The sequence below is a fragment of the Gordionus sp. m RMFG-2023 genome, chromosome 2 (assembly GCF_954871325.1).
Source record: "Gordionus sp. m RMFG-2023 chromosome 2, tfGorSpeb1-WG-v2, whole genome shotgun sequence".
NCBI classification, from domain to species: domain Eukaryota; kingdom Metazoa; phylum Nematomorpha; class Gordioida; order Chordodea; family Parachordodidae; genus Gordionus; species Gordionus sp. m RMFG-2023.
In genome coordinates this window covers 35,923,447-35,951,068 of record NC_088776.1, presented here as the reverse complement: position 1 = coordinate 35,951,068, position 27,622 = coordinate 35,923,447, and the positions used below count along the sequence as shown (strand labels likewise).

The 27,622-nt window shown below is 25.5% G+C and overlaps 1 protein-coding gene across 9 annotated transcripts in view; it reads right to left on the bottom strand.

The window, feature by feature from the left end:
* The window catches only part of LOC135925294 (small G protein signaling modulator 1-like), a 63,149-nt gene extending 39,767 nt beyond the window's left edge, over positions 1 to 23,382 (bottom strand). For 6 of the 9 annotated variants that reach the window (XM_065460537.1, XM_065460542.1, XM_065460538.1 and 3 more), the window contains exons 1-3: positions 23,270 to 23,381; positions 23,076 to 23,113; positions 22,948 to 23,023 (exon numbers count right to left, since the gene is read on the bottom strand). In XM_065460537.1, coding sequence (XP_065316609.1) covers positions 22,948 to 23,023; positions 23,076 to 23,113; positions 23,270 to 23,282 — 127 coding nt within the window. In that variant the 5' untranslated portion in view covers positions 23,283 to 23,381. Of the gene's footprint in view, positions 1 to 7,879; positions 7,992 to 13,768; positions 13,835 to 22,947; positions 23,024 to 23,075; positions 23,114 to 23,269 lie in introns of those variants that run through there. The other 3 variants (XM_065460535.1, XM_065460539.1, XM_065460540.1) reach the window with 3 other exon arrangements.
* Positions 23,383 to 27,622: the final 4,240 nt, after the last annotated feature.

Here is a 27,622-nt window from a genome sequence, read left to right as displayed (position 1 = left end):
AAATATATTTTGTCCCAGCAAATCTAGATCATGATCAAAGGATATATTTTATATACCGAATCTAGGGGTCAGGAAAATGTTTTTCCCCAAATTGGTTGCATTGTAACCCTTTCCCGGAAATATATATTTCGTGAAATAAAAATCTTCGTAAAAAACAGATTTACATTCTACATAGGGAGAAAAAATCATTTTAAAAAAATGAAGATAAAAAATAGAGTCTCTTACAGGTGTATTCGCATAACAAGACAATCAATGAGAGTGCAGGACTTTCTAAAAATATAGAAGTCGTTTTAACATATTTATTTCCTTCCTTGCATTTTGAGAGCTGTCTTTTATTTCTTTTTTTATTATCTTACTTTATCTTTTGCTCACATCACCCTTATAATTAAATATTTTAAGAAATATAATTTTGTGCGGTCTATAAATCCTCCATCCTATAGTGCAAAAACTTTTATCTACTAAAACCTCCTAATTTACATGATAGTGAATAAGCCTTCGTCGTACATTAATTGCGTTCAACGTTCATTTATAAAATAGATAAAGGTGGTCAAATTAGTAAATACATTCGTGCAAATCTATAAATTTAAAAAAAATTCATTTTAAATTTAATAACTGCCAAATAAAACCACATTAGCAGTTGATTCAATATTTTTATTTTGCATAGAAAAAGTATTATAAAAATATAAAACAAAGATAATATATGAATTACAATATAAATTATAAAAAGGGTTTAATTATAAAACTAAAAAAGGGTTTGATAGCAGCTTGAGATGGGATTGTCATGTTATATATAATGAATACGTATCTTATTTTAGGAAATTTAATTAAAAATATAATTTTTATCTTTAGTTTGAAATTTTTTGATAAGCAATCCTCTGTTTTTTTTAAAGATGAATTTTATTCATTTGTTGAATGGGTTCGTTTACAACACTATATTTATGCAATATATTATAGTAAAATATAAATAATTTGGAGTAAATAAATAAATTAAGTAATATTAAGCATTTAATTTATGTAATATTTATATATTTTTAAAATTACGATTTATATTTTTAGATACATAAGAAACAAAATTTTGGGGGCCCTTGAAATAGTTTAATGCCGTTGGTTTCGTGACGTAAGCATGGGATGAAAAATAAAAAAATTTACTAAATTGATAATAAATGCTTGAAATTTAAAAAACAACTAGGAGCTGTTTATTCAAACGTATCATGCATGACATTGACTCAAAAAATCAAAAAAAGAAACTAAAAAGATTTTGTCCGGCTAGATTCACTGAAGGACAAGAGTCAGTGAAACTCTTTATTGAACTATATGATGTTGTATTTGCAGCACTGAAATTTTATATATCAAGCAAGGAAAAAGATTCAGCAGATGCTGAGAATCTTTTGCAGGCTATTATTAAGCCACAATTTTTAATATCAATTCAATGTATTTACTTTTTATTTAATTATACATATGATTTTATCAAAATGCCACAAAAAATTGATTTGGATTTAAGAGAGGTTATGAATAGAGCAAAGGATATTGTTGAAATATCAAAATATCAGAGAGAATGTGAATGAAAAATTTCATGAAATATAAAGTAAAGGAGATTCTAATATGTTTGGAATTGAAAATTTTAAACCTAGAGTAGTTTCTTGACATTCAATCGCTCAAACTGTTGATTACACTTAAAACATGAGAGTATATTAAGAAAATCTGAGAGTTTTACGCTGATGATTTAGTAGGCTCATATGATACTTTTGTGATGTGGGATTTTGGTATAAAAATCTTATAGAGTATTCTTTTACCAAAAAATGCTCTGCAGGCCCTTTCCATGTGTAATTGCACTTTAGATTCCCTGCCTAATATCAAAACCTTAATAATTATTCTAGCTACCTTACCAATTAGTATCTGCACTAATGAAAGATCTTTTTCAACTTTAAAAAGATTAAAAACTTATTTAAGAAATACCACCGGTGAAAAACGTTTAAATTAACCCTATTAAATATTTATAAAGAGATTATTCTACATAAAAATTTGATTCCAGATGAATTAGCAAAATCTCAGAGAAAAGTAGACCTCGCAAATTTAAATCAAATAATTGCAATATTATTATATTAGTTTAATATATAATATTTATAATCAAATTTTTTCGTATCCTTATTATAATATTTTTATATTATTTATATTAACTCTTAAAATTTATGCAATTAATACAATTTTTAAACAAAATACTGTGTAGTAATTATATTTTGATAATATCGTCATAATTTTTAAAAACCATTATTTGCATAAGAATTACTAATATTTTATGTAATTGCTAAATTTTTTTTTAAATAGAGTTTTTATAGAATAAATTTTGAAATTTATTTTAAATAATAAAAATAAATACATGATAAAATAAAGGAATGTCATTTATGCTAAAGTATTTTTATATAATAAATAAAATCTATAATGAAATACTTTCTAAAATTTTGTTATATGAAAATATTTTAAATAATTTTAACATAGATTAAGATGTAAGCAATTGAGTGTTCATAAAAAATGGGAAGCTTATAAGGCGAAGCTACCCCCCTCCCCCCAATAAGAAAATCCTGACTACGCCATTGTCTTGGGTCGTTGCCCCGACACTCCCCTGTTCGCACGGGCCTGATCCTATCGAATTAAAGTATATATCCAAAATCTTTTAATATAAATATAAATATAAATAAATTAAAACAAATTTTTCAATAAAAAAAATTATTATTATTATAAATATATACAAGTTTTCTAAATTTTAAAACTTTAGATAAAATAAATAAATAATAATCGAAAAAATTTATATAATCATATTTTATTTATAAATGAATATTCTAATATCCTCATGAATATTTATATATAATATTCCAATTTAGAGATCAGAATCAAATCTTATTTGTATTAAATTATTTCTAAGCCATCAGTCGCTAGGGAGGGATAAAACGCGCAGTACACTTGTATTTATTATTTAAGTGTGCATGCCTACAAACATAATTCACATTTTAGAATAAGAGCAAATGACGCAATTGCTCTTTACTAAGAAATATAAATATATTTTTGCTATTTCTTCCCACTTCAATACAAGTTTTATAAGTTCGATAAGCATGCAATCTTACTTAATTCAAAAAGAATTAATGACAATTATGATCTAATGTTAGGTGTTTTGTATGTAACATTCCGATTTTTTTTTTCAAAAAAACTTTTAAAAAGAGAATTAATTTTTTGCAGTTTTTAAATTTAAAATGTGCAATTTTAAAAATTTGATTTCATAATCATTTGAGCAGTTTTTAAATTAGCATAATATTTGAATTTCAATTGTAAGATCATATATTTATATAAATATAATAACTATCAAAAGCCTGCAGAGGTACTATGGATTTTAAAAAAAAAATCCGGCCCAGCCTGGGTTTTATATTTTTATTATATCGATTAAAGTTTAAAAACAATAATTTTATTTGTAATTCTTTTGTATATGTCGTATTGGGATATGGAATCATGTGGGATTCGGAATCCCGACGTGGGAATTCGAGATCTTGAATCTCCACGTTTTATTAGGAATCTTTTTTAAATATTTTAAATATTAAATATTTTCACATGAATATATATTTTTAAAAAATCCGAATTAAAAAAAAATTATTTATTGCAACAATTCTTCAATGCTATATAACATTTCGTTGAAATTTAAGGTTGTTCTTGAAACACTAACACTTTTTATTCATGCATATCATTTTTCAATTGCATAACGATGGTTTCCCATAGTTTGTAACATTCCGGAAGCTACTAAATATTTTTAGCAGTTTAAATAAATAATTGATATATTTTATGTACATGAATTAATTTGAGGAGTATATGCGGTTACTATAAAAATAGCTCAAATTACCTATGATTGAGATATCTTTTTGGGAACTTCAAAATCATTTAATTTTATAGTTTTATATAGAGGCAGGTGCTGAAATTCTTCCAGCATACGTTCCTACCCATATTTTATTCAATTTTTAATACTTTCCCTTTTAAATTTTTAGGAATAAAATAACTCAGAGACCTGCAGTGGTACTATTTGCACGGCCCGGCCCGGATTTTTTTTTTTAAAAAAAATATATTTATTTTTAATGGTAATTTAAAATATTTGGTTTTAAAATGCCTGGGTACTTATATTAAAAAAACTAAAATACGACATGACCCGTGTATACCCGGACCGGGCTTAGGGCCTGACCTGCAAGTCTCTGAAATAACTGATATGAATTATCAATAAATAATTTTAATATAAATTAGTAATTGTATTGGGTGAGATTTTTTTCATAGAATTTCTAAATTAATACATTTGAAATGGAAATTCATTTCAATATGCATTAAGAATCTTATTGGGCGAGATATTTTCATGGAATATCTAAATTATTACATTTTGAAAATTTATATTAATACAATTATTTTATTTTTAATATTAGTTTAAAAATTTTTTTAATGCCTCAAATTTTTTTACCCAAAACAGTTACAGAATATAATTTATATAAAACCATATTGAAAACACCCAAATACAAATCTATTCAAAATATACGGAAGGAAATGTAGATAATATTTTTAACGATTCCGTCAGTTTTTTTAGTTTACCAATGAGGAAAATTATGTGAAAGCTATATACATTGCTACTAATTAGCAAAGGTTTCAATCAAAGATTCGCGCTTTCGAATTGTCCATAATATTACTAATAGTCCTTGTTCAAAAAATGTTGGCCATAAAATTACATGGAAAAATAGTTGTGCTACCATTAATATTGGGAATAGTATTTCTAATATTTTAAAAAGGGTTCCTTCTTTTATTTCATATTTAAATGATCGTGGGCGTCAAATCTTTATTCTCAAATAATTGGACAAAATAACTTTATCTTAGGTCATCACTTGTTATTACCTATATCCATAGGACAGATAGAACAAATATCTGTCCTAAAAATTTAAAAGGGAAAGTATTAAAAATTGAACAAAATAAAATATGGGTAGGGTGTGCTGGAAGAATTTCAGCACCGTTTATTGCCTCTAGTCTATATAAAACTATAAAATTAAATGATGTTGAAGTTCCCAACAAAGATATATCAATCTAGGTAATTTAAGCTATTTTTATTAACCACATATACTCCTCAAATTAATTCATGTACATAAAATATATTAATTTTTTATATAAACTGCTAAAAATATTAAGGAGCTTCCCCGAATGTCACAAAATATGGGAAAACATCGTTACGCAATTGCAAAATGGGTTGCCTGAATAAAAGGTGCGAGTGTTTCAAGAACTACATCAAATGTTCAACGAAATGTCATATTGCATTGAATAATTGTTGAAGTAAGTAATTTTTTTAGTTCAGATTTTTCTAAAAATATATATTCATGTGAAAATATTTATGATTTTATATAAATTTACAAAAAAAATGTCTTTTAACCTTATTCCTTTTCATTCATTATATGCTTTAATTTTATACTTTTACTTTTTTAAACATTTACTTATCCTTTTTGATAATTTTATATAATTTATTTATTATAACAAAATATCTCTAAATAAAATTTTCTGGTGCCAGCCAGGTGGCAAAGGAAGAAAAAAAAATATTATTTAATTGTTTTAAATAAATACATTCCGAATCCTCATGGGTTTTAAATATTTAAAAAAAAGATTCCGAATAAAACGTGGAGATTCAAGATCTCGAATCTCCACGTTAGAATTCCGAATCCCACATGATTCCATATTCCAATACGACATATATATTATACATTTATATAATTATCAAATTTAACTTCTAATAATATGCATTTTGATTAACCTCGATAATAAGTTATAATATTCTATTACAAATATAATATTCAGACTATAACCTCTTAAAATATATGATATTAAGATATTACATCTTATTTCCCACCAAGTTAAGATCTTCTATCAGGGCCATTCCACGTCAAATCGATCACGATTCGGCCGACCCCTTTTAAAATTGTTAAAATATTCTGAAATTATTTAGATAGGTAAAAGAGTGAGAAAGCCGTTTATTTTAGCTCGCTAGCACACCTGGTGAGATATAAGGCCTCAAAGGTACAAAAAAGAGCCACTTTGGAATCTGTAAAATTTTTAAAATGCTTATATCTCAAAAACTATTTATAGTAAAAAATATTATAATACATCATTTTGTAGGTAAATAAATTCTCTAATGGGCTAACAAGAATAATAAATATTGGCGCCATTATAGGCTTTGGTTTGCCTAAATTGCTTTACCGTATTTTTAAGCAAAATAGTGAGTTTGTTTTCGAATATTTTTTATTGTTTTTTATTTAGACACCTTTGCTAAATATATATACAATATCAAAACCTTGGCGACGCTATCGACTCCAAAAATTGACAAAAAAATAGATGGCGCTTTATGAAATTACGGATTATGGTTAAAATTTTGCTGCTAACTTATCAATAACCAGATATTTTCACTTTTTATATTAAAAAATTTTGATTTTCTATTAAATATACTAATTAACTGAGGAGCAGAGTGGGCATATGCCCATTAGACACTTAATAATGTAACAAATTTCCAATAATAAATATCTTTCATATAATTTTTTTAATTTTTAAGGTATCTACAATTTCATCGAATTTTTCATCATTTGATGAAGAAAGATAATGGTATAATTTCAGTCGTTAAAACTTTTTTTTACTCTAGATATTTTTTTCTTCGAATATTTCTTTTCACATAAGCGTTTTCTTTTAATGAGAGATTCCCCAATTGATTGTAGGGATATATTAATGTTATCAATAGCCTCTTGATTAATTATATGAAGGGGAGAATCAATATCTACATTGTCATTTGAAGTATAAGGAATGTTTGATAATTTTTGTCGCCATGAAGAGCATATTAACATATCTAAATTGAATGGTAAATTTTTTGGGTCATCCAGGGTTGAATCTTTCTTAGATTCTCGCGATAATAAGCATGTCTTTGTAGATTAAATTCGTTGCAACATTTTAATATTTGATACGTTCATCTGTGATATAGGATAAAATTTTAATTGATCTACACCTAGAATACATGTTTTTGCACTCTCCAAATCCAGATTGTTATTGGTAGACAGATGATAAAATTAATCTGAACGGACAGGTTAAAATTATTTCTCAGAAAGAGAGATCGTTTTAAACAATTTATTTTGTAAAATATAATCGAATATATGCCTAATATTTTTACAGCAGCTGTTATATATTATCAAAAATGTAAAACAATTTAATGATAGTGGGAGGGGGGGGGGCAGAAAAATTTTATCACAATTCTTATAAACGTATCAACATTTTCATTTTCCTTAAGAATAATATTTTTCAACCATTAGCGCCATCTATTTTTTTCTTCAATTTTTGGTAAAAATGTATATTATGGAAAAGTCGATAGCGTCGCCAAGGTTTTGACATCGTATATATATTTAGCAAAGGTGTCTAAATAAAAAACAATAAAAAAAAATCGAAAACAAACTCACTATTTTGCTTAAAAATACAGGTAAAACAATTTAGGTAAACCGGATGCTAAAAGTCTATTTAATGCGCCAATATTTATTATTCTTTGTTAGCCCATTAGAGAATTTCTTTACCTACAAAATGATATATTATAATTTTTTTTACTATAAATAGTTTTTGAGATATAAGCATTTTAAAAATTTAACAAATTCCAAAGTGGCTCTTTTTTGTACCTTTGAGCCCCTATATCTCAAGAACCAGATGTGCTAGAGAGCTAAAATAAACGGCTTTCTCATTTTTTTACCTATCTAAATAATTCCTGAAATTTTTAACAATTTTAAAAGGGGTAGGCCGAAAAAGTGCCTTTTTTGATCGATTTGACATGGAATGGCCCATTAATCTTTTTGTTTACCAAGTTCAAGTTCATCTATTTGTTTCTACTCTTTATCATCTCGTTACTTTATAATGTCATTTGTTTTTATTGATTTGGGTTCAACTGGTTCTTCCCTTATTCGTAGTTGGTCGGTATGTTTTAGTACGGTTTTGTATGTTTTTTTCTCTTTATTCCCCTGGTATATCTCATTGTTTTTGACATCCACTACAGCTGTTAACTTTTTCGACATCTTTATCTAATTGTTCCCACCATATATAATGTCTCGTAATATGATTTTCTATTTTATCTATTCTTGTTCTAAAAGCTTGTAATTCTGGTGCTTGATTTTGTATATTTTTACCATTTATTAATATTTTTACTCTTCTTAAACTAGGATCTTTTGCGGTTTAATCTCTAAGTTCTCTTAATGTGTCATTAGTAAGATTTCGTTTTATTTTCGCTTGTTATTCTATCATTATTTTTCTCTATTTGATTTCACGATAAAGCATCTGCAATTATATTATTAGCGCCATTCTTGTACATGATATCGTAATCATATTTCATGTTTTCATTATTATTTTATTTACTGCTGATCCTATGTACTTTTACATTTGTTGGTAACGATAGAAATCCATGGAAATCCAAATAGTGCTGCATCATTTGTTTTTGTAACTAATAACGTTTGCCCATAATTTTTATTCTATTATTTTCATATGTAGTTGGAGCTCTAGCCATTCTAAGTTTTGGCCTCCCAATTTTATTCCATATTGTTGCATTAATGATGGTTACTGCCCTGTATCATATTCCATTTTAATTTCGTGGTTGTTTATTAACACCGTAATTATTGGGTGCTGTTCATATTTATAGACTTTCTTATTGAGAAATCTGAATCGTCGTCGCTATTATTGTAAGTACCGTAAACTTTTCTTATAGTTTTACAACACATGGCAAAGTGGTTTGATTTCTTACATTTGTTGCACGTTTTTCCGTATGCTGGACAATTTCTAATAACATGAAAACGATTACAAAATTAGCACGGTTTTCTTGTAATATTATTTGTGTGGTAGTTATTATAACCATTATCATTTTGATATTGCCGATTATGATTATAATTATCCTGCCGATTTGTATTATTTATTTCGTTAACAACTTCGTTTAAGCTTAAAGGTTGTTCGTCTTTAATGTCTGGGTATCGTAAACGTAGTTCTTTATCTAGTTGTGACATCTTTAGTCCAACGATTAATTGATCGCGAATTCTTAGTTCTACATTATCTTCAAATTCGCATCTTCAGGCTAGCTCATAGTTTTTAAATAACTCAAAACGGATTCTGTAGGCCCGCGACATCTAATGAAATCAATTCTAGATGCCAGAACAGTTCTTTCATTAAAGTTGTTTTGCAGTTTTGTATATATCTGCCCATACTACATTATCAATTTTTCTTGGAAAGAATAATTTCTTTTATATCAGTTATAATATTTATTTTTCCATAAGCTATAAATAATTTTTTCAAAGTGGCGTCAGTTGGAGGAATATTTTTAACATTCAGTATGTATTTTATGTAGTCTATAGTCGTCAATAGAACATTCATCTTTTTTGAATTCCTGTAATATAATTTTATCCATAATTTCTAAACAAATCTATTATTTATTTTTTTTATAAACAGAAAAAAAAAATTTATAATTCTATATAACATTTAACTTGACCGAAGACCGAAAACCCGCGCGACTTTTTTTTTACCTCGTCGCCAAATATTATATAGATTAAAGTTTAAAAACAATAATGAATTTTATTTGTAATTCTTTTGTATATATCAGAGACCTGTAGGCCCGGCCCTAAGCCCGGCCCGGGACGTATTTTAAATTTTTTAAATATACCCGGGCCGGGCCGGGCCGGGCCGGGCCTAAAAAAATTTTTTTTAAATATATCCGGGCCGGGCCTAAAAAATTTTTTTTTAAATATATCCGGGCCGGGCCTAAGATTGTTAAACCCGGGCCGGGCCTTAATATTTTTTATAAAAATTTTTACATTATGAGTTAATGGTTATAAGAATATATTATATTATAGTTATGATTAATATAATATTGGGTGATGGTTAACACACCTAACACCCACAGATCGATCTAATTATTAATTTCCTGCAAATTTATACAAAGTATTAATATATTTTTTTATAATTCATATCTAAATTTTTACAACATATTTTACCAAAACAATCAAATAAAGGAATATCTTAAATAAGCCCCAATATTCAAGTATTAATAATATAAATTTTTTATAATTCATATCTAAATTTTTTGAATATTTACCAAAACAATCAAATAAAGGAATATCATGCACAAAATACTAATGATATAATTAATAAAATTAAAAATAATATTTATTCTTTTAGAAATACAAATAATAATTTAAAATCTGAAATATGGGCTAAATTTAACATCATCATAGATGAAAATAAAAAAAAACATTAGCTACGTACAATGTAAGAATTGTTCAAGTATATTATCTTATAATTATAAACATGGTACATCACATCTAAAAAGACATAAATGTGATGGTAAATCCATGAAAATTAATAATTTTTTTTACACCTGAAAAACCAACCTATAAATGTAATATAAAATATTTGAAAATTATAAAATAAATTATATTAATATTGTGCAATTAGATTATATTTTCAAAATACTATTTATTATACATGCATTTTTTTAAATAGCGATTTATTTTTATTTTATAAATTAAATAGTAAATTAATTACAATATATTATATTCTCAAAATATTTTCCATTTTTATAAATTAAATATTAGTTTTATTTTTTTTAAATGCAATATAAAATATAGTATATGCTCAAAATATTATTACCATTTTTATGAATATTAGTTTTATTTTTATAAATGCAAAAAATATAGTATTTGCTCAAAATATCCATTTTTATAAATAACAGTTTTATAATTTTTATAAATTCAATATAATATTCTCAAAATATTAGCTTTTTTCATGTATTTTTTAAATAATAAGCGATAATACTCGCTGAAAAATATGGTAAAATACCTCATGGGTGAATTTTTGTATATACCAGGTCGAATATAATTTTGGCCTGAAATTTTTTTTTAAAAAATATCCGGGCCTGGCCTTAAATTTTTAAATCCGGGCCGGGCCGGGCCGTAAAAAATTTTTTTAAATTTATCCGGGCCGGGCCTTAAATCTTTAAATCCGGGCCGGGCCGGGCCGGGCCGTAACAAAATTTTTAAAAAAATATCCGGGCCGGGCCTAAAAAATTTAAAACCGGGCCGGGCCGTGCCAATGGTGCCTCTGCAGGTCTCTGAGTATATATATATATACATTTATATAATAATCAAATTTAACTTCTAATAATATTCAATTTGATTAACCTCGATAATATAATATTAAATGTAGGAAAGTTATAATATTCTATTACAAATATAATATTCAAATTTTAACCTTTTAAAATATAACAATTTTCCTCGGCCCGGATTTTTTAAAGTATATTAAATATTTTTTTAATTTTTATAGGTGACAATGGCAATTTAAAATATTCAGCCCGGCCCTGGTATTTTTTTTTTAAAAATTAAAAATTTTAGGCCCGGCCTGGGTTTTTATTTTCAGGCCTGGCCTGGATTTTTTTAAAGTCTATTATATTTATTTTTAATTTATGATGATAATGGCGATAAAAGATTTGATTTCAAAATATTCGGCCTGGCATTTTTTTTAAAAAAAATTTTAGGCCCAGCCTGGGTTTTTTATTTTCAGACCAGGCATGAATTTTTTTAAAGTCTATTATATTTATTTGTAATTTTTATAGATGATAATGGGGATTTAAAAGATTTGATTTCAATATATTTGGCCTGGTCAGGGCACTTTTTTTAAAAAAAAGATTTTTAAGCCCAACCCGAGTAATTTTAAAAAAAATTAAAATCCGGCCCGGCTCTTGCAGCCTGGCCTACAGGTCTCTGATAATTATTATGGAATGGACAAAGAGCTACAACTCTGCCAATTTGTGGAGGAAGAAACACAAGAAAACTTAGATATGAACAAACTTTTACAATATCTAAATAACCATATAGATTCTGCATTCTGGCTGATAAAAAGCTTAAAATTTAATTGAAGAGATTAATCATGCAAAAAATTTTAATTGAACTAATTTTGAAGAATTCAAAAAAAAGACTTCAGTTTTTAGATAATGAATATCCCAAAAAATTCTAAACAATGGGATTGTCCTGCAATTTTCAAATCTTATATGTGCAAACATGTAGTTGGGTAACACCCCCCCTCCCAGCTGAAAAGGATATCCCTATAGAGCCAACAAGGAACACTAATTGAAAACTAAAAGGGAATTTATAATCCAATAGAGTAAAATGAAACTTTAAGTTATATTAAATTAATTTTTTCATCTTATCACTTATAGTGTAACTTGTTAATAAAAAGGCTCATATAATACAATAAAAGTAACTTTTTAATTATATATTTATTTTTATTAAACTACCAATTATTTAAATTTTTTATTTAACCTACCAATTATTTTAATTTTTTATTATACTATATTTTGTAGATCTGCTTAAAATGAATACTCAGCAACACTCTTAAATTATACTTTCAACAATATCATTTAATATTTTTTATAATCTTATTTTATTTTGATTATACAATCTAATTTTGTAGTTATTTATTTTAGCATTTTTGCATGTGAAATAAATAAAAATAAGGAATTTGGCTATAAAAAAAATTAAAATTTTTAAATATTTCGCCATATCAGTTTTGTTTTCGAGGCAACCTAAAACAAATAAAAATTGATAAATATTTTATATTTTTATCACCTTTATTATCAGATAAAATATTAGATATGAGAAATATAATTTAATTATAAAAATAAAGAAGAAGGTAGCTTTTAGTTTGATTTGATAATATCTGAAAAGTCAAATTGTTAATCAGCAAACAAATGATTCATAAGATTAGTTTGGAATAGGAACATCGGTTTGAATTCCCATTTTAATTGTTGAGAAGATATTTAATAATTTAATACTTTACCTAATTATAAAACTGAGCGATCTTTAAATTTAGCAGGGCATAATTAAAAAACTGCAATTTTAATTAAAAACTGGGCATATTTTAATTTAATATGCGCATTCAATTAAAAACTGAGAAAGTAATAATTTAACATTTGATTTAAAAAATGCGCATTTAAAAAAATACCCTTTAATTAAAATATATATTAATTTGTGAAATGATATCATGCCAATAAAATGATGTAATCAGATATTATATTGGTGGGGGATAGAGTTTATTATGCATTTTGATATAATCTATATTTTGTTTTGTAATAAAAAGATGAATACTTGAATATAGAAGGGATCCCGTTTAAATCAAACTACATCTTTATTAATGAAGGTGTAAAATCATTTCGATGATGGGTTCAGTAAATCACAACAAGGTGTATGGAAAAATACTTTTATACCTGTGATGTGAAATTTGACAAATTTTTAAACATTGTATAGCTTAACCAAGTGCGATAAACGCATCTAAGTAAATCATCTCGTTAATATTTAATACCGAACTGGCAGTCAGAGGACCTGAAATAGAATTTGAATAAACTGATGCCCTTTCTAAGCAATTGGCTTCAACGAGTAAAATAATATTTTAACCAATCTATACCTACATTGAGATTCCCATAACCCCCCCCCCCTGCCATAAACAATGGTTACCAAATCAAAAGAAGCGGAAAATCAAAATTAATCTCCTCCACTCTCTACTATTCGTATTCGTACTAAATAACTCCTTATCCGTAAGCGTATAAAGCAATCGATTCAAAAATTAAATTCTTTAAAAATATTTTAAAAATGAATATATGGATTATTAAAATTTAAATAAAATTAAAAAAATTAAAAGTTCCATAAGGAACATGTTTACTTACGAATAATTTCGAATGTTTATGAATAATTTAAAATATTTTTGAATAATATATAATTTTTGAAATAATTCGATCGAATAATGAAAAGGCTATTAAGCGACAAATAACATTTTTTCATTGTTCGTATTCAATATGAATAGAATAATTAAAAATTTATAATGATAAATACTTCAATTTAATACTACCAAGAACAACTATATATAAAATTAAAAATTTAAATTTTTGGTCAAATAGAAAAATTCATTACATCAAAAGAAGCCTATAAAAACTAAACCAATTAATTTTTATTACTATAAGTGGCTACTTAGTAAAGTGAACGTAGATGGGCGTTTTCGTGTTCAAGTTTGTAATACGCGCCCCATTGTAAAATCAAAACAAGAATATACTTTGCGTTTTGTAGATATTCAATTTAGCACTATGTTTGAAGAAAATAGGGAAGCAAAAATGCTCTTGTTCCAGGGTATTAAGAGTGTTTTGACAAAAGTTATATAATTGAAATAAATTTTTTCCCCGGTTAATAATAGTTTTTATTTAAAACTTTTTTCCTTATTATAAAACAATAATATCAAAAGAAAATGAAAAATCTCGACATTCGAAAATATTGATTTTTTTGATGTATATTTAATGAAATCCAAAATTTTAAAATAATTTGTTTATAGTACTTTAGCGATAAAACTAAAGATATTCGAGTAAAAATGTTAGATCAGAAAATAAATTTCCAGAAATGTTTAATTTTCATAAATTATTGGTCAATTGCACATTAAATTCAGAAATAATTTTTCTTTTTTTTTCTTCTCTGCATTTTTCCATTTCTCTAAATTGATGACTTGGAATAAATAAATCATTTGAATTTTTTTTAAATTGTTAAGGTGATTCACTGAATTATATTAAAAACATATTCGAATCCCGGACATCCCAGACCAAAATATCCGTAAAATCCCCAGAAATAATAAAAAGGACCATGAAATATCCCATAAAGGAAAAATCTAGTTAATCAATTTACTAAACAACGACCACATTTTAATAAGCCCCCTTTTTTATACTTCATATCTGGCGACCTTTTAACACTGACCATAATCTCATGTAAGAAGTTTGTTTCTTGGTGCAGATCTGTGACATCTGAGCATGTCACTTAGATTTTTATAACAACAACTTAATATAAAAATTGATATAAAAAATTTGGAGGGATATTTGTCCTAATTTTCAAATTTTTAAGGAATTTTTGACCGATTATCAACATTTATTAATAATGTTTTTTTAAATTATAAATTGGACCTCAATATATAGGTTCATTTCCGTGGGAGGGTGAAGATAATAAAAACATGTTAATTTGTATATACATAGATTTTATAATAAACGTGATATAGCATGCTTATTGTTGTTAAACCGATCGATTTGAGCCGATTTTTAAAAACAGTTATCTCAATATTTTAGCAAAAATATTGCATAAACCTCAAGATTTCACTAATAGTGTCCAAACCTTTGTGCCATCTATGACCAAAATCTTCAGGCTTGCGTAATATTTTTTTGATAAATATTGAATTTGCCGTTTTCAAAAATCGGCTTAAATCGAGCTATACTAAACAAGTGATATTTTATAATTTTAAATTTGCTTTATTTTTTTATATTTTATTCAGTCATTCCTGATTTGGGAGAGAGCAAGGATCAAAATATTCGTATCTTAAAATAACACCGAAAATGAAAAAATACAATAAAACCGCCATATATTTTGACAAACATCAAATAGGATTAGAAGATATATAGATAGATGAGCCTAAAGCAGTCACTAGAAAGAGTTGACGCAGGTGGTACATTATAACATATGATGCTCAAAGATATTAATATTATTGTCTAGCTAGAAATTTATTAGAGCATTTAATCAAACAAATATTTATTCGACTCATAAATCAATATTTAATTTAAAAACCTCTAATTATTAGTCAATTCAATATTGCTTCAAAATGGTTTATTTATTAATTTCACGGTAAAACATAGGTTTAAATTTTTATAATAAAAACTTAAAGAACCAATCAAATAATTTTATTCTGAAACCGCATTCGGGGATGTGATAAAATGTATGTATGTTTAATTAATTTTTTTTTGTAGTTATTTTCCTCCAGAATATATATCATAAAAAAAAATTATTTTATTTAAATTAATTTTTTATATTTTTATTTTAAAAAATCACGATTTTTTCCAATCCTACAAAACCCATTCCTTTGCTCATTTCTAAATTCAGTGGATTGATTTTTATAGCTATAATAGTACTCAAGATACAATTACTAAATGCTTTACTTTATTTATAAAAATCATTTTGATTTTTTTGTAAATAGCGGTTTTGTTTAACCAGCTATGATGGAACTCTAGCTAACTTATTTTTTTTATTTATTTTTGAATAAAAAATAAATATTCGTAAAATGTAGCTCATTTTATATTATCAAAGTTTTATAATGTGTTTTTATTTTATAAATATATAATGATATTTAACTCTAAATACTCTATGTCTTCGCTAGCATTTAAAATTGCGTATATTTGACTTTTACAATATAAACAGACGTGAGAGTGTCTTAGTAAATATTCGCGCGTTTTTTTAAAGCGCATGAATAAAAAAAGCATAATTTGTACGAAATGCGAATATTCGCGAATTTTTCAATTGCCTGCGTAACATAGCCATATAGTTAATAAAAAACACTAATATTTTATTAAAATAAAATTATAAACCCATTTTTATTAAACCCAAAACTGAGCCATATCTTAAACATAATCTTATATTTAAATTAAGTTTGTTTTAGCAAGAATTTTATTTTACCGAAACTAGAATTTAACTTTAACTTATGCCTCGGTTCGCGTATATAATCTTTGAGCCATAGCCAGAGTTTGGAACCTAGGCGAAAGAAGGTTCTGGTGAAAGTTGTAGAAGTTCTTTACCTAAAAAGTAATCTATTAGTCAATCTTTAAATATTTCGGGAGAAAATGAGCCTATGGTGTGAAAGAATATAACATAGTTATCCGGAAATGCAACAATATTATATTTTAATAAGTCTTTATATAAATGTAGGCAAATATTAATAAAAGATATATTTTTTTGTGCAGAAAAATTAATCAAAATGAATAGTATTCTTTTATCAAAAAATTAATGTTTTGGGCTGTATTTATCAAATATTGAGTAGAAAAAAAAATAAAAATTGTCCAAATTTTTATTAAAAAGTTATCATAATATATAAACTACAAGAGATCCTCATTTTAAATATTTTATATAGATATTTAATTTCTTAATTTAAATTCCAATATGGGCTGGATTAGTTTGTTGTTAAACCGATCGATTTGAGCCGATTTTTAAAAACTGCTAACTCAATATTTTAGAAGTATTGCCTTAGCATTGAGATTTAGCTAATATATGTCCAAACCTTTGTTCCATCTATCACCAAAATCTTCAGGCTTACGTGATATTTTTCTGGATTAAATATCGATATAGCCGTTCTAAAAACTGAGCTTAAATCGAGCCAATCTAGGCTGGATGCAAGTGCCAATGCATACCTAAGTAAACTGCAAATGTTTGTTAAAAATATCTATATATGTTATTGATTAAATTCATATTTCCCTTCTTATAATATAAAATTGTCTTTAAAATTAAATTGCTCTGCTGTTTAGCTAGTGTTGTGCAGATTTGATGGAAGACATTTCTAATTTTTTAATTTATTTGCAAATAAAACTATTTAACTTTCAAAAATTGTTAAAATATTCTATTATTTACATAGTGAAAATATTGTTTATAAATTAAATTCAAAAAGAAGTAAATAACATAGTTTTGATTCTAATTTAAAAATATATTGAAACTATAAAAGAAATAGATAATATTTAAAAAAACATGTTTTCAATTATAGATATTTTAAAACAATGTTTTGGACATGTTTTATTCAGTAGCTTTTCTTTGGAAATTAATTTCACGAACCGGTAATTAATATCTTAATTCTGTTTCACTATTATTAGATTTCTAAATAAATGACAGAGAATGAAGCTGAATGATGTATTCATATTTTAAAAAAATTTATTGCGGCATTAAAAAAATATATGTTCACAAAAATATTTCTGTTATATTTCACCATAAATAATATATGTTTTGAAATGCTAAGAATAAAAAATCTCTAAAAATACTAATGCTCAGCTCAGGTAAACTAAAATAGTAAGAATTAACTGAAAAACAGGTTTTAAAAAAATGCCCCAAATAATACAAATACTAAGACTAAGATATGCTTTTTTTTCTCTTATGACAACAAATTAAATTATAGATTAGACAAAACAAAGGATGGTGAATTCCGGAACATATTCACAAAATAATAGGCAAAGTAATTAATCTTAAAAGGATTTTTGTCATTTTATTATCCAAAATTTTGTAGATGTTTTGACTCTAAATTAGAAATTAATATATTTTTGAACATTTAACATGATGGTAAAGAAAAAAGAATCAATATTAAACAAATTTTTATTGAAAAAATAACACAAATTATAAACTTAAGAAAATATTTTTTTAAATGTTTAAACATGATGTTTAAGTTTAAATAATTACTTTTCCTTTCTTATTTTATTATGTTCAGAAATTTTTAAAAAACTTTGGTTTACATCCTTTTGTATTAAAAAATAGAATACTTTTTATGTATTCTTAGGAAATTTTGCAAGATAATTTTATTTGCAAACAAAAATAAAAATTATGGAAATGTTTTACATCAAATTTTCACAACACTTGAGATAAAATATTATATTATTGTATTTAATCAGCAAGGTGACATCAATTATTTTTTATAATATATAAAACGCTAAATGTTTAAGATTACTAAGTCTAAAAACATTAAAAGTTTATTACAATCATGCAATAGCGTCACTAGGTGGAGAGGTGGTACACCCTTAAAAAGTTTAAAGAGCCCCCCTTGAAAATGTTAGCTAAAAGGAGATCATTTTAAAAATCTAATTAAAAAAACTTTGGAACCCTGTAATTGTAAAGGCTAGTTACGCCACTGCGTCAGGGTTGGGAAAAGTGTATAACCAATAAGAGGAAATTTAACCCCTCATCGCCAATTTGCCTGTTCCGTAAATATTGTTTTAAGCTAATTAAATTTTTCCCCCTACACACCCTCCTCTCCTCAAAAAATGTATACAATATATCATTATAAGGAATGAAAGGAATGAAAGGAAAATTAGTAAAAGTTATTAACTTTTTAAAACAATTATAATTCTAATTTTTTTAAAAAAATGATTTTAATAATAAAAAAAGTGAAAACCCAAAAATATTTTTATAAACTAATATAGCCAAAGGCATAAATACGTGGATCTAAAAATCTCCAATAAAATTCACAGGGAAAAAATACATCTAATAGCCCCCTCCCCCGTAGCAAAATCCTAGATACGCCTATGGTTGCGAATTATTGCAGATATTTATATTTAACATACAGAAACCATTTTTGATTTATATTTAGCATATATTTGAATAATTTACATAGTATTTAGTATATGTATTTTAAATACCAAAAAATAAAAAGTATTTTGTATTTATTACAATTTTAAATAAATACAAATATTTTTATATTTTTACTATTAATTATAAATATAAAATCCCAAATTTTATTCGATAAATATTAAGTTTGTGATCCGAGTTAAAGAAAAGAATCAAGATCCTATCTATTTAATTCTATTTTATTAAAATGTGCAACGTTTATATTTACTGAAAATTAAACTTAAGAAATAATTTTATTTGAAGAAGATATGGAACTATATATGGATTCTACGAAATAAATATTATCATATTTATATGATATTTTTAGCAGAATATCTGATAAAACCCCCACACCTCCTAAATTTAATTTTGCCATATTAAATGAAGGGTACTTTCAAATATCTTGCTAAATTAATATGAAAGTAAAAGGAAATAAATTATTTATAATAAGTTTTATGTTTGCTCTATTATATTTAAAATTCTATGTCTGTGATAAAATTCTATAATAAATGCATATTTTTCGATATGATATTATTATTTAAAATTTTAATGGTTAACCCTTTAGAATAAAATTGTTCTTGGAACTATAAAAATTAATTCTAAAAAATTTTCGTGAAAATTTGTATTTAAATGTCTTTTTTAAATTTATTTGTGGGTCTGGGTGTTTAGTATTTTAAATGTATATTTATCTGTAAAACATTTTATTGAAAATTTGTCCAAAACCCCGATTATAATCTGCTGAATCGGGTACAAATTACTAAACAAAGACCAATTTTATTTAACCATTTATTAAAGTTACCTGGCGACCCCTTTAACTTTAACCATACCCAACTCCATCCCTAAACTCGTCCAATCATTTTAAAGTAAAAAAAAAATTAAAATAAAATAAAATAGGAAACCTTTGCAGAATTAGTATTAAGTACCAAGTATACTGACTTGTTTATATTATAAGAAAATAACGCAGAATTTAATTAAATAGATTTTACCTGCAGAATTTACAGTTTACCTAAATATTTTTGTCTAGGCATTTGCAATTTACACAGTATTTTTACATAGGAATTAGCAGTTTACTAAGGTAAATGTAGTTTAGTCAAACCCTTCGAATATTTTGATGTAAAAATTTACATCAAAATTATTTAAAACTTCCTAAAAGTCATTAAAAATTAATTAATAACTGGCCAAAAATTTCCATATAATAAGTTATTATTAAAACTGTCCATTCATTTTAAAATATTGCCCAAGGCAATAAAAAACTTAATTCATTAATAACTTGCCAAAAATACTACTAAATTACTTTTATACTATCTAAAATAATTAATATTCCCATTTATTATTATAAAAGATGCCCAAATAATTTGTTGTCTTAAATAATACCTCATTTGACAGGTTATGTTGCATAAATTATTTGAGCAAAAACTCCTCTAATGCTAATGCGGCTTGGTGTACAGTACATATAAATTTATTAAACAATGATCAAATTAAACTATTTGTTATTATATACTAACCCTATCATATTTCCGAAGTTGGTTTCAGATAAAAGAACAAATTATTTTTAAATGGGGTACTTTTGCAACATACACTAGTTCCTTTTCTGAATAATTTTAAAAATGTGAATCAGGTTCCTAAATTTAATACAATTATGTTCTAGAATTTGGTTCAAAACCCTGCTAAAGCAATGAAAAAAAATTAAAGAACAAATAAATCTTCAGAAATAAATCATACACGATTTTAAACAATATTATATATATATAAACCATTTGCATTTTTATTTCAAATGGTTATGAAAAATTTAAAATATATGCTAATTCCAGTTCTGATGCCTATAAATTTTAAGAGGGTTCCAGGTTCTAGTTGTGAGGGTTCAATACTCTAGTTCTAAACTTTCCATATCTACCTTCTTAAAAAATATTTTAAAATTTGTATAACACAAAATGACAAATAATTTTACTTAAAGCATGTTGCTTTTCTTTTAACATCTCATATGTTAAAGATGATCCTTTTAACATTATATATTAGTGTGAGTGTTGTATGTTACTTTTCCAACTTTAAATAATTTTTTAGGCATGTTTTCTAAATTTAAATATTTTTTTGCTTTCTCTGGGATTTTTGGAATATTTTACTTTTGAAGTTAAAATATAAGGCAGATGTTTTAAACCAGGAATGTGAACCTAAACCTTCATATTTTGGCTGTACCAGAATCCAGACCTGGACCCTTTTAAAAGTGAAGGGTCCAAGGGTTCTAGTTGTCATAAAAAATTTTAAAAATAAAAAATAATATAAATTTTAACAACTTTTTTTTGTGGAAACATTTATTTTATCTTCGCGATTTTCTTTCAATTTTCTTCCTGGACTTCCATTTTATTTAGAGATTGATATCATAAATTATTTTCTAGAATAATATTTTATTATGTAAATTTATTAATATGCTGTATTAGAGAAATATGTTGATTATTTTTAAAATGAATTATTTTGTAGTGCAATAATACCTACTGGTTGTAGTGATAATAATAATAATGATAGCAACATTGATGATCTTGAAATTTACTTTTAGATGGAGAAAAGAAAATCAAATTATCATCAGAGGGAAAGGAGGATCAAAAAAATGCCTATTGTATCTTTAATAGAAAAGTTGTCAGTAGTTAAGAGAATAAATAAGGATAAAAATATTTTAAAATTCTGGGAAGAAAATTCTTCAATATATCCAGAAATATATATTTTGCCTATTCATCATGGCTGTACCAGCCACACAAGTACAATAATTTATGTATTATAAAGATAAGTATCTATTTTAGTTAAGCGTAGAACATGGATTTTCATCTTTGAAATATATATTGTCTTATCTAATTTACGTGGAAATCTCAAGGATGAGATTTTAGAAGATATTATGATCGTGCGACTGAATAAAACATTTAAAATTTTTCATTTGTAAATTATGAATGTGTATATATTGAAGTACAATAATAAATAAATGAAAAAAAATGAGTCATTATTTTTATGTTCCCTGAACCCGGATCCAAACTCTGGGCCCGAGTAATTTTTAAATTTTATTCCTGTACCCAGACCTGGATTTTTTTTTTATCGAAGGGTTCACATCCCAGTTTTAAACATGCTGGAATACGTTTCTGAAAAATTAAATTTTTTAAATGAGCTCAAAAAATGATTTAAAGTTGAAAAATAATGCTGACTGAAAAAACACATTTATGCTAAGGCTAACATATAATTTATATTTAAAAAACATTATTATAACCAATCAAGAATGACTCAATATTTATGTAGCTGGACTAGTTAAATGTTTTTTTTTAAATTGCAAAAACTATATTGATAATACTTTTTTTTGTTTATAGTGAAAGGGCACTAAAATTATAATTAAATGTATACAAATTACCTATTTTAACTTTGTTTTAATGACTAAAGGATTGTTGTTATTATTCTCCCAAAAATTGCAATATTAGTATAACGAGTTATTATGTAATGCATATAACATTTGCAATATATTGCACTCCAAATCCTTTAAATTATAAAACTTTATTTTCCAATATTATTTGAATTATTGCAAAAAAATTATGCTATTTAATCTCATAAATATTAAAAAATAAAAAATTTTGTTGTGGGGCAAGCTGAGCCTCTCTAGGCTATGGGCACCCTTTAAAAAAAAGGAAGAATGAATCAATATATTATAATAAAAAGATTTTACCACATAAAGCCAAAACAGAACTGCTATCTTCATAAATAATTTTTTTGGCCACAGCTTCTTCCATCAACAATTTTACCTTAAATTTTGGAAAGGTTTAACTAGAATGAATATTGCAATGCTAATGTTACCTGTTTCTTTACCATATTAATAAGTTTTTCTTTTTCATCTATGATTATTTAAATTAAAATTATAAAAAGTATATATATATTATGTAAACATTTATATACTAAGATCTTGAAACAAAATTTATATATTATGTAATATAAAAAAAAATATGAGTACCCATGATTTATATGAGTTTATTAACCAAAATTAAATTTACCATCTTCTGCCATATTTAGAATACGTGATACCCTTATTTAGAAAACATGATAAAATAAAATTTAAAATTTAAACATTCAAATTTCACATGTTTTCAAAAGATACTCCTAGGAAAAACAATTTTATAAAAATTTATATATTATTTTTGCTATATGACTTTGAAATCAAATAAATAGCAAGTTTAAAGAATTTATAATAAAATATTAAATGATTAAATATATTCATACAATTAAAATTATTGTATATTTTAGAAAGAATGCATTTAACGATATAATATTATAAATATTTCCTTAATTTTTATCAAGATTCGTAAAATGTATTTCATTATTTTGAATAGTAAACAGCACTAATAGTAATATATTATCAAATAAGTAATCGACCCGTATATAACCAAATTTTAAACACAGGTTATAATTAAGATATACAAAATTAATTTATAGCTTATAAATAGTATTCTTAAAATGTCCTGCTCCCAAAGTAGCTCTCCAGGCACTCCTACATATTTTCATTAACACATGGAGCCATATTTTCAAAACATGGGAGCAGGAGAGCCTGATTCGGGCCGATTTTTAAAAACGATCTGATTAAGATTTACGCCAAAATAATGTTATGTAAGCCTTTTACTCATAGATGGCAGAAATGCTTGGACCTATTATAGCATTATGAGTTTGTTGAAAATAATTTAAAAGGATAGCAGAAAGTTTTATTTGGAAAATAATGTCTATGATTGTTTGCGATATATAGATTTGGTCGATGATAATATCTTTGAAATAAATTTTTTATAATAAAAGTATTAATTTTTATATCAATATATTTTACTCCAATAAATTTATCCTATTCCCCATAGAGGTGCCTACCCCCTATCCCCTCAAGGAAACAAACTGTTTCTACCCACCCCCCGCTCATTTGGACACTGGCCATAATTGTATTTAGTCATCATAAATGATATTCTATCTTGTGAAACAGAATTTGATTGCATTCCTTAGCATAATATAATGTTTATAATAATTTATATACCGATATCTTATGATCAGGGTTTTCAGGTCTCCCCCCATCAGCGGGAGACTCCAGCAATTTTTTAGTTTACACAGACAGCGTTTACATGACAGGATTTTCACTGGTTACAAACCCCCTTCAAAAACCTTTACTTACCTCCCTAAAAAATCTCCGCCGCCTTCGGCGGAGATGTCACTTTATCATTATTTCACCTATTTATTTATTGATACTCTTTTCAAATAATTTATAAAGGATAACTTAAATTAATCTATATCTACTAAACTATCGATATTTTGTGAATATAAAGTATTTATTTTTAGATAATAAATTTAATTAAAACCTCCATTATTTACAATGAATTAATTATTATGGCATTATGAGCTTGCTGAAATATCTAAACCTTTTAAATTATATTTAAAAGATTTGGAAAATAATGTGTATGATTGTTTGCAATATATAGATTTGGTCGATGAATTGTATCATAATAATACTATAATAAAAGTATTAATTTTTACAGCAATAAACTTTGTCTTATTTCATCTCAAAATTTAATAACCCCCAAAAAAATTTTCTCCTACCCCCATTAAAGCAGCTTACCCCCTACCCTCTCAAAAAAATAGGATGCAAACGGTTCCTACCCTCCCGCCCATGTAGACGCTGCACTCAGATATTCCCGCAAAAATCTACCGCAATTATTTAATTTCTCCCACACCATTTTTTTTTAGAATTTTAACGTTTTTGATATATAAATAATCATTTTGAGAAACAGTTATTGATTATTTTTATATTTTTAAAATAAATTATAAATATTTATTCAAAAAACATGGCTATTTGTAAATTTCTTTCAATCCTTACTTTAATCATATGCTTTATTTTTATCCATTAATAAATCAACATCCTTCATTCATATTTTATAATTTTAATGTGTGTTTGTGTATAACATTATAGGGCTAGTCGCTTAATTATCACCCATCCTGTTTAATATATACAATATAAATAAAGTCACTCCACTACAAAGAAGTAGAAATTAAAACTAAGTATAAAACATTAACTATTTTGAAAATTATCTATTTTGAAATTATAAAACGTTACCGACTTTGATAATATTTATATAAAGTAATTATAAGAATTAATAGGGGGATAACTAAGCTAATTTACAATCCCGGTCTTTTTTATTTAGCAATTTTTATATTTCTACCGCAATTTTAATATTTCACCCGCAAAATACCAAATTTTTCCTGCAATTTGAAAATTTGGCTACCCTGCTTATGATATTGTATTTATATTAAATGAGAAACCTTTTTATTTTTGAAAAATAAAAAATTGTTATAAAGAATAAAATATTAATATATTATATGCTATTAAATAAAGTTTCTGGTTATTTTTAATAATTTCCAAACTTCATTTTAATACTATAATTATAAATTTATTAGAAAATTAATTAATTACTCTTTTTAAAGAGGAATTAGTAATTATAATTAGTTACAAAATTTTGTAAGTAATTTAAATTATAACTTTTGAATAATTATATCCATCCTTGATAGATATCAATCGATCGCTCATCAAAATTTCTATCCAACATGTCAAACTCTCTCTTTAATCAAGTCTCTATAGAGGGGGGGGGGAAGTAATATTTTAATCAACATAAAATATCGATCTGGTAATAAATACTAATTTAATTACCATTTGACTGAAAGTAATCATTCTTGGTCTTAATAAATTGGACTCTGGGAGTGAGGAATGGGGAGGGAGGGATAAAACCTTGATATGGGTATCAAATGAAAGGTATTATCATTATCAAATTTAGTAGAAAATTCTCATTCCCGTCATTCTTAAAGGCTATATAGCTAGTTTTATATAATTATGATATACATTCTAAAAAATTACATCATTTTTTATGCAATATTATATATATTTGATATTTATTTTTATACAACTTTCTAAATAGCTATTTGATATAATATATAAATTTTATATGAAATGCTTCCACATAAACTATTAATAAATTAATAAAAATTTTCAAAAAAAATTTGCCTCAAATTCTTGGAAAAACGAAAATTTATCTATATTTTTTGCCAATTTTAGTGTGCCTTATATTGCTTTTTAAGAGTAATAGCGTGCCCCCGTGGCAAATTTTAGGACTACAACACTGCTGATACTAGATAACAACCTGTCGGATTCATTATACCAAGGGATAATGGTAGGCGAATGTAATAGGATTGTACCTGCGTTAATATTTTCGCTCCCTCGCATAATAATCATGATCTGTTAAATAGCTGGAAAAAAATGTAATAACTACACATTTATTAACAAATAATATATTTGCGACAATGATTGTAGTATGTACTTATGATTTATTTGATTTTATCATGTGTTATTTATATATTTGCTAAACAAGAAATGAAGTTGGTGTTTAGCTTTGGAAAACGAGTAATAAAACATTTGACAATTATAAGGTTGGGCCATAAATGCGCCTAACTACTGCCTACCTCTACTAGAGCGGGGGAAGAGGCAGTTTGCTTCCAAATAGAAGGCGGGCAAGAATCTAATGCGTTAAATTTATTGGGGGATTTTCAATTACGATTTTAAAAGAAATAGCAAAATATATTGCTGTAAAAATTTATTTAATAATTGAATTATAAACCTATTCTAATATACATAGATTACTAAACATCGACAAACTCTATATATCGCATACAATCATAGTCATTTAAAATAAAAAGTTCTTAGCCAAACATATAAATTTAAAAATAAAATGTTCCTTGGGAAACAGAGATATTTTTTTTAAATAAAATTTATATCATTATACCTCCAAACACAATTATGCTATAAGATCAATAACTATTCTTTATGTGATACCCTGATTAATATATATATATAATAGCAATTATCTTAACTTCTGTAAATGTTAATATTAATAAATAATGTTCTCTAGGAGTCTGATAATTTGGTCATTGCAATTAAAAACTCACCAATTAATAGCTCAGAGTGGCGAAATTTTTTAGGAAGTGAAATTTGACCCCATGATATTTTCTATCATGCAGACACTGGCACTGCATAGCGATATTTGTCATTTGTTTAAAGAAATTGATTTAATTTACTGATCGAAAACATTCGTGGCCAGTTTTATCCTATACTAAGGAACGAAGATTGGAGAGTTGCTGAGTGGCATTGTGTTTGAGATAAAAAATTAAAGAGCGTGACACGAGAGTATAATGATATTCTTCAGTTTAATTATTTAGGAGAATTGGGGAAAATAGGGGGTAGATGTCCAAAAATATCTGGCATGTCAGGTGATTATAGACTAATAGAAATTTAGATAAAAGCAACTTTTTTTATTTATAAAAACTAGGCATAA